The following is a 9,376-nucleotide window of genomic DNA, read 5'->3' as shown; positions in this document are numbered from 1 at the left end:
ACTATTGAGAAACTCCAACACTGATTGGTGCTGCAATTTAAGGTTTGAGGTAAGTAAAACATTTTACACACTTGTACTTCCGCATCAAGATAGAACAAGAATATCTGCTATCAACAAGGTATTGGTCGACTACTCCCTCCGTTCCTTAATGATGTTCCCATTTACTATTTGAGTCGTTTCATTTGTTGCCCCTATATAATTTTTTATCTATATTACAAATTTTAGACATAATTAACCTAATCCATCCTAATTTTAATATTTTATTAATGCTTATGGTCCTTCAACATTTTTTAAAATAATTGTGGTCATCACATTTTTTTCCTCTAACTTTATTTTAATATTTTTTAAATGCTTATGATTCTCACTTTTTCTCCATTAACTGTATTATTCAATTAACTAATCTTTTCACCATCTAAAAGAATCACTTTTTCTAAATTTCCGTGCATAACACGGAGGTAATACTATTTAGACAAGCCACATTTTTGTCAAAACCGAAGAGGTTAACAAATTCAATTATAGAGAAAGCGTGTTTTCAGTTGGTTACTTTGATAGTTAGGTTAAAAGTTACAGATCTAGTAGGTCTTGACTCGGTGAGTGCAAACCACAAAATATCGCCTTTCAATCACACACTAGAAATGTTTATTTTTATATCTATTTGAGACTTTTCATCTCAAGGACAAATTTGGCAACAAAGCATATTTTATCGCACTTAAACACATCAGGGTCTTGGTTCCACAGCAAACAATAGGGAAAAAAAAAGTCAACGAAAACAAGTAAAGCAAAAGCAACGTCTGATCAAGTCATACCCGTTGTACAAGTGCAACTTGACTAGAGTCTATCTTCAATGAATCCAACATATTTATAGCCTCACGAAAGCCAGCAATAGCTCCCTCCTCATCGCCAAGCCCTCTGTCAACATCTGCCACCTTTGCTAAAGAAACTGCTACATCTAAGCTCTGCAATCACAAGTACAAAGAAACAAATTAAGAGAAATAAATAATGAAGACATAAAATTTAAATACTTTATGAAAAGAAAATTATGAAAATACAAAATGCAATGCAACTAAATTCCCGTGTATTCTGCAAAATTTACTGTCAATCAATATAAATTTTTTCAGAAGAAATAACAGAAGCTCACGATTTAGGGCACATTAAGCAAAACCAGCATTTCTTTTCACCAACAAAGATAGAAAGCAAAAAAACAGGTTATACTTCCTACTAATTTTGGGTGCCATAGAACATTATACAAATTCAAAGAAATTTATAATGAGGGAGGAAAAACAATCAAAATGTGAAATACAATACTCCAAGAAACCTGCATCAAAAACACAAAAAAGGAATATTTTATAACCTTCTATGCTTTCATTTTCACGATGAACAGCAGTTCCAAAACAGACCTTTATAAATCAATAACCTTTACAGCAATGATAAATCCCCATGGCATTAACAGCTTTTATGAATCCTATATTCAGTGGGTAGAAATTGGAGCTCACCAGGGATGCAGAATCACTGAGATTTTTCATGGCGTCACGACGAACATCCAATGATCGAAAATAATAATTCCTTGAAGCTTGCAGATCTCCATCATAGTACTTTAAGTCTCCTATTTTATTAAGCGAAACAGAAAGAGTGTGTATAATCTGTTAAGGACATAATTAGGGAATATCATCAGTATACTTAAAATAAAAATACAGACAAACACGAAGGGTCAAATGATTAGTCACCTCCATATCCTCATTCGGTAACTGTGACAAAAATTCAACACTTTCTTCAAAGTAGGTGACAGCAGATTTAGCATCTCCCAAAGCACGACTGTAGCAAAATTTGATGAGTTAAGAAATATTTTAATATGAATATAAACCTATTCTTTTAAAATGCAAAATGAAAGCTAACAAAAAGTTCAGTCAATAAAAGAAAAAAGCGCTAAACAACTTGGAATCTCTTCAGGTAAAAGGTCCAGTAATTTATTTTGCTACATAAGACAATACAGGCCCAGAAAAAGATGTCAACAGAAATTTTACAAGTCATGCAACATAGAGCATATGTTCTCCTCCATCGAAGAAAAAGAAGTGGGTTCAAAACTGTCATCTACTTCTACAAATCATGACCGATTTTCTTTGCTATTCAGGATGGAATATATGCATAGTGAAATGCTTGTATATATATGGTAAATATACCTAATCCTAGATGATAGTGTACAGTAGTGCAAAGTTGAGGTTTGTAAGAAACACAAATGTCAACAATAACCATGTCGGAGCCTTAATCCCAAAAAATTAGGGTTGGCTATATGAACCCATACAACAGTTTCAATGGTCGTCCGCATGGATTCTTCTTCTCTATTCAATCTAATTTTCTACCATTTCAATTTGTAAATCTAGGTCATTCATCTCCCTTTCCATTCCCATACTCCGAGTCATCTTCGGTATTCTTCACCCTAATAGGTTTGCTGATACCCTATCTTTGTACGTGCCCAAATCATCTTAAACAATTCTCTTTCATCTTTTCCTTAACATTTGCAACTCTCAAATTTCTTATATCTTCATTTTGAATTCTATCCACTACTCTCATCTTTCTACTATGATCCTTTCTAAAAGTCCAACATTCTGATCCATATAGTAGCGTCGGTCTAATAATTATTCGATAAAACTTACCCTTTAACTTTAAGGATACACCTCGATCATATAATATTCTAGTAGTCGCTCTTCATTTTTCTCACCTACCCTTAATTCTATAGGTCACATCTTATAATATGTCCCCATTACTCTGAAAAAAATACAAGTTATTTGAAGCATCCACTCAAAGCAATTTCTTTCTCTTATAGTTTTATAGTGTCTCTCGTCTTGTTGTGCTAATTTTCATTTCCATGTAGTCTGTCGTGCTTCGACTTAATTTGAAACCTTGTAACTATAACTCTTATCTTCATCAATCTAACTTAGTATTTACCCCTCTCTAGTCTTATCCAATGTCACATGATTCGCAATTCGCTTTGATTCATTGTATGGATTCGGTTCGTGATTCGCTAGTTTTTAGATTTCCTGTTCACTGGGTTGAAATGTTTAATTCCATTTTTAAGTTCATGATTTGCTGGTCATATTATCTATAAAAAAAATTTTTGAAAAAAATATGATACTGAAAAAGTAATATATTCTGGAAACTTAAATGTTGAAAAACCAATTTGAAAAGTATTGAACTAAATACAAAGAAATATTAGGTTGAAAAAGTAAAAAGCAAAGAAGAATGTGAATATAATAAATAACTCTTGTGAATAATAACTTCGAAAGTGAAAATAAGAGAAATTATGAGGTAAAGTACATAGAAACTTGAATCAGTAATAAAGTGGGTTAACAAAGTGTCTTGGAAAAAAGTAAAAGTAAGGGTTATTTTATCATTTCAGTTTTGTGTAGGTCAAGAACTTTTTTGGCATATTACTGTTACTGCTTCTTTCTCTCTCTTCTTCAAGTCTTCTTCAGAGTTATGGGCTTGAATACTGCGCTTCAAGTCTGCTTCTTTCTCTCTCTTCTTCAAGTCTTGTACTTCAAGTTTCGTTTGCCTTTGTAAAAGAAAACCTCTACAAAATTTTAGATGTGGAATTTATTGATTCAGATCGCAAATCAGAGCGATTTGAGTCACGAACGAACCCCGGCTGGGGTTGATTGAATCCAATCGGGATTCGCAAGGTAAGTGAACGAATTATGTGACTCTAGTCTTATCTAGTAAAGCAATGTCCTCAGCAAAGAACATGCACCAAGACACGTCTCCTTTGTATCGAATGAGTTATCTCATCTAGAACCATTGTGAAACAAAAGGACTTAGGGCCGAACCTTGATGAAGGCCAATTGTAATTAAAAAATCATCAGTTTACCCTTCCACAGGTCCTAATATTCGTTTTTACTTCTTGATACATATCTTGCACTATATTAATGTATTTCTCGGGAAAACCCTTTTTTGCCATTGCACACCACAAAACTTTTCTTGGTAACTAGTATATTTTATCCAAGTCAATAAAAATAATGTGTAAGTCTATTTTTCTAGCCCTACAGAACCCCATCATTTATCTCATAAAATGGATTACTTCCTTGTAGATCTCATGGCATAAATCCAAATTGGTTCTCTGATATGGAGATACATCTCCTTATACATAACTCCATCACTATTTCCCATAACTTCATAGAATGACTCATGAGTTTTATTCCTTAAGAGTTAGAACAATCTCGAACATCTCCTTTGTTCTTGTAAATAAGCACTAGAGTACGTCTTCTCCAGCCATTGGACATCTTGTTTGTCCTCTGAATCTTTTTGAATACATCAATTAGCCAAGTTACTCCAATCTTCCCCAAGTATCTGCATACCTCAATAGGTATACCATCTAGCCCAACCGCTTTCTTGGACTTCATTTTCTTTCAAAGCCCCATCTACCTCTGATTTTTTTTAATCTTTGCATAAATTCTCTATATTCATCCAAGGGAATTATTGTTTTTTCCTCTACAACATGTCCTTAGTCTCCCATAAATAATTCATCAAAATACTCCCTCCATCGATCTTTGATGTTCCCGTCCTAAACTATAATGTTTTATCCTTATACTTAATACACTTTACTACACCTATATAATTAAATTTTTGCTTGTCTCCTCTTTCTCATCCTATATAATTGGATATTTTCTAAAAGGTGTACATAGATGCTAAAAAAGTGTACATATTCGGATGACATTTCAGTAAATAATATAAACTTTTTTCTTCACGAAAATATATACATCCGATAGATAGTATGTCCACCTGTTGCCATAATATGTATATGTTAGTCTGGTTTTAGTTTTCACCACTTTAGTTGTTTTCACTTGATCATGCCCATATATATATATATATATATATATATATATATATATATATATATATATATATATATGTATGTATTTCATATTCTCATTTTTAGAATCTAGTTTGTGCAACTCTTCAAAAGTTTTTAATTTCGCCACGCGAACTATTTTCCTAATACAAGACTAACATTTTTTCTTTTCCTTGATAATTGTCTTCACTTCCTAATTGCACCTGATTCTCCTAAAATCTCCTTATCTATTCGAATGGTGCAAGTTTTCATCTCTGTCCAAGTATAAATCTGAAGCATCTCCTAATCTGCTTCTTTAATAACTTGAAAACATAATCATCAACCTCTTTTAATCTCCTCAATTCAATACTACGTTTTTCTTTGGCTGTCTTTATCTTTGGTATTAATACTAAGAGATGGAAATAATAAGTTTAAGCCTAAGCTCCATGAGTATAAGATTGCAATAGTAATTAAAATAAATTGTTGACAAACAAACAAAAAGTAGAGAAAAGGATGAGACTATCATCCCAACACCTACACCTTGATGAATGCAATGAAAAGCATGTCAATCCTGCACCTTAGAACAAATTAAAACTCTCTCTATTCTTTTGAGTTTGCACCCTAAGACTCAAAAAGCTTTCACATATTTGACTTTTAAGGTGCGAACTCAAAAGGACAGAGGGAGTATTAATTATAGCCATAATACTTCAAAGATCCATTCATTCCCTTCCAATAATCGTTACGTATATCAAAAACTTTAGACTTCTTTACGCCGTTATATGTTTAAAATTATAACAAATATAACAATGAAGTTCTATAAATCCGGCCTTCAGATTTATATCATGTGATACTTGAGACTAGAAAATTCAAGTGCCAAAATGAACAATGTTCAGATGATGCAAAAAAACTGGTAAATGAACAATCCAGACAACAGCACGTAGTGGAATTCTAACCTTTGCTTGGGTGGGTGTGGGGGAGAGTAAAGGTAGAGAAAACATACCAACAATCTCCCAGCATTCCCAGCACAGCCCCAAGTTGAGAGCACAACTCTGGCTTGTTACCAGATTCCTTCAATTGTTCCCTAATATCAACAGCACAAAGTGAGAGCCTAGATTTAGCACTTTCCACATTCTGGGCACGAAAAGCCTGCAAGTTAAATGGAGGTGTGTGAATACACATTTCTAAAAAAGATAGCAGTTTATAGTTGAATAGTTATCTTTCAATATCAATTGGAATACTTCACAAAAGAAAAAAAGAAACTAGAAAAGTTCCTCTAAAGTTTACCCTCATGGCTTGTTTAACCAAAAAAGCACCTCTCTCTAGTGAGACATCCTCATAAATGACAGGTTTATCTGCCTCTTCAGAATCGTTACTGACATTCGACCTCTTTATTCTGGCATGACCATCAATAAACTTATCAACAACCTTCTGAAGTTCTTCATCAAATTCAATCTTCTCTATATCAGCTCCACATAATGGACAGTCCTTAAAACGTGAGATGCACACCCTGGATTGTCATAATAGAAACCTCATCAGGAATAGAGAATAGTGATTTCCTATGGAACTCAATTGTTATAAAGGCAATAGTTGCAAATAAATTAGACTTACTTGCAGAATATGTGAGAGCAGGGCACACATTTGCTACTCTCAAACAGAAGGGCTTGGCAAAGCACACAGCTAAGAGGGCCGATTTTGAATGAACGAGAATCATATCCAAGAGGACACTTGGGCTCAATTGTGGCAGAATCAAAAGATTCACTTTTAGCTTCATTCTCATGTTCAGCAGCATACTTACAATGGTTGTCACTGCTTCTTTTTGAAGAGGCATCATCAGGACGAGCAACTTTGACGAATGGGCAAACTGGAGTCATTTTTCCAATGCTAAAAAGAGGAGTATCAGAACACAAGGCAATTACAGGATAAATAAGGGTATAAGTAACATCAAATTACATCAGTATGAATGGATGAAAATTCATTTGAATTGAATCAATTACAAATCAAACATGCGATAGAAGGAAGAGGAAACTTGGAAAAACTAGGAAGAATCACGAGCTAGACAACAAGTAATCTTGGATAAACTTAAGAAATGGATTATAAATATCCCCATAAAAATTATTATTACATCAAATAAATCATGAAAGTAAAGATATAAAAATCCCCATCCTACAACATTACTACATAATTCATATCATTCTATTCGTCAAGAACATGTTTAATACTCCCTCCATTTCTACAAGATTGTTTATATTAGAATAAACCACCGGAAAGTGAAAGTGGAATCCTTAGTGGGTTAATACTTTGATTGACGTTATTATTGCCTTGAAGAAATGAGTGTTATAGGCAAAAATAGTTTTCTAAAAAAAATTTTCCCAAAGTGGACAAACGTTTTGAAATTTAAGAAAGGTGGACAAACATTTTAAAATGGTGAGAGTATATATTTATAACATATTGCACCTATATTACACTAACAACGATATTCAAGAGCCAAACACATACATTTGAATTCCCATTTTGGTGAAACTAAAGAGCGATAGATGGTTTGCATTGGCACTAAATTATGGGAACTACATGTTTAAAATCTTCAAAGCAGTGCCCTCTGAATTCATTTGATTTTCAGTGACTTAGTTATCACTAAGATTACGAGAAAGGCAAAAATTGGACAAATGCATAATAATTGATTTAATCCAAAGGGAGAGAGAGGAGTACGTTCGTACTTAGTGCTCGCTATTTAGTAACATTGCTCCTTATGTTAGTGTATCACTATAGATCTGATTTACATCCTTAGATTTGAACATCATATCAATGTGCAAATTTAGTACATGTGGTAGTAGCCACATTAGTTTATTAGAATGCATAGTTCATGAAAATCCTCTGCATAATAGAACACAACTAATCAAAGCCTACGTTCTGGATCCCTTTCATACTACGCTGTCTAATCAAGCAACTGATAAATAACCTCAAAAGGACTTCTAACCCTAAGACGATTTCGAATCATAAGGATTCTCAAAACGTGATCGGAGTCCTGAACCATATGTGTGCACAGGGGCATTGTCAATCCACTCCTCTCAATTACTAAACCTGAAATGGATGTGGGCCGACTGTAAGGTCTAGTGGGACTAGGTCTGATTGCAGCAGCTTAGGGGTGGATCAATGGTCATCAACGAACCAAATCATAGTTACCTAAAACGCCAAACGTTACACCGAACAGCTTTTCGGAACGTTTGTACCCGTACGGTACGGAAACGAAGACCAGATCGCCGGCGACAACGTTCCGATTGATAACTTCAGAACCATTTAAGCCTTCCAAAATTGGTGTAGAGAAGAAGAAATATGCTGTATAAGGAAATAAAACCCTAACAAAAGAGCACAAGAAATTAAAAAGAGAAGAGGATGAAGAAAACTCACAGTCGTCAATGGTGGTTGGGGATTTGGAGGTTCCCTTGAGGTTTTTACAAAAGCACCGATCTTTATTATTCTATTCTTACCTTATTTCTTATTCTCAATTACAACTAATTTTTAACCACCCTAAAAATAGGCTCAAGTACAATTGATCAAAATTAAGAAAATTGATAAAAATTAGAGATGTTTATTGGCCGATTTTAGGTATCAAATCAAACTTAATTTTTAAATATTTATTTGCGGGTCAAACTAAAAAAAATGGTGCTAATTTTTTGAATCTTTTCCCTTAATATTGCTAAAAAAAATAATTCTCACTTTGCATTATGTGGAAAAGTATTTCCCACAATACCGTCCACGTGGAAATTTTTTTTTTTTAATTTTTCAGACAAAACCGCCACTTGAGATGGCGGTTTGCCTTAAGCACTAAACCGCCACATGAAGTAGCGGTTTGGTCAAGGCAAACCCCCATCTCATGCGGCGGTTTAGTCCCTGGTAAACCGCCACTTCATGTGGCGGTTTGCTTGTGGCCTGCAACCTTTTTTTTCTTTCATTTCCTCTAAATAGTGAACGCAATATGCATTAAACTAGTTCAATACCATCTATTCCATAATAATCAATTACGAACCAGCTTGATTTGAAAAAATTAATTATGAAAATAATGCGAAGATATATTACAATCATGGAAAGTCATACAAGAAGTTCAAATCATATAAGAATATACAAAGTTTGTTAAACTACAACCCCCGGCCCCTTTTGTTTTGCGCACCGGTGGATGATGATGGTGTGAACTCGTCAACCTCCGCAATGACATTAAGAGCAGGAGCTCATCGTTGACTAGCACGCTGATATTGATGATCCTTTGCGGAGGCGATGGATGTGGAGGAGGAGTGGTGATGGAAGCTGGAGGAACGAATGGCGACATAGTACCGGATGTCGATGGCGATCTGGAAGACCGACCTTGAGTAGATGAACGTTGGCGACCTCTTGTGGATCGAGAACTGGATCCTCCGAAAGAGCTACCTCGGTGGGCTGAACTCCGTGGAGAAGGAGTGTGGAATGTGTCATCTACCTCGCCAATGACGGGTGGAGTTGTATTAGGTACTCATAACCCGCCTGACTCAATGCATCGGTCAACGACGCGTTAATGGAGCCTAG

At 34.6% G+C, this 9,376-nt stretch overlaps 1 protein-coding gene across 1 annotated transcript in view; it reads right to left on the bottom strand.

The window, feature by feature from the left end:
- LOC130804581 (protein NCA1) overlaps positions 1 to 8,357 on the bottom strand; it is an 8,761-nt gene extending 404 nt beyond the window's left edge. The window contains exons 1-8 of the mRNA XM_057669066.1: positions 8,228 to 8,357; positions 6,431 to 6,703; positions 6,107 to 6,329; positions 5,823 to 5,968; positions 1,725 to 1,812; positions 1,494 to 1,640; positions 807 to 956; positions 1 to 30 (exon numbers count right to left, since the gene is read on the bottom strand). The exon at positions 1 to 30 is cut by the window's left edge and continues 404 nt beyond it. Coding sequence (XP_057525049.1) covers positions 1 to 30; positions 807 to 956; positions 1,494 to 1,640; positions 1,725 to 1,812; positions 5,823 to 5,968; positions 6,107 to 6,329; positions 6,431 to 6,693 — 1,047 coding nt within the window. The 5' untranslated portion in view covers positions 6,694 to 6,703; positions 8,228 to 8,357. The remainder of the gene's footprint in view (positions 31 to 806; positions 957 to 1,493; positions 1,641 to 1,724; positions 1,813 to 5,822; positions 5,969 to 6,106; positions 6,330 to 6,430; positions 6,704 to 8,227) is intronic.
- Between the last annotated feature and the right edge of the window lie 1,019 nt (positions 8,358 to 9,376).

This window comes from Amaranthus tricolor, chromosome 2 (assembly GCF_026212465.1).
Source record: "Amaranthus tricolor cultivar Red isolate AtriRed21 chromosome 2, ASM2621246v1, whole genome shotgun sequence".
Taxonomy (NCBI): domain Eukaryota; kingdom Viridiplantae; phylum Streptophyta; class Magnoliopsida; order Caryophyllales; family Amaranthaceae; genus Amaranthus; species Amaranthus tricolor.
Note: the sequence above shows the minus strand (reverse complement) of the source record. Positions and strands in the feature narration are given on the sequence as shown.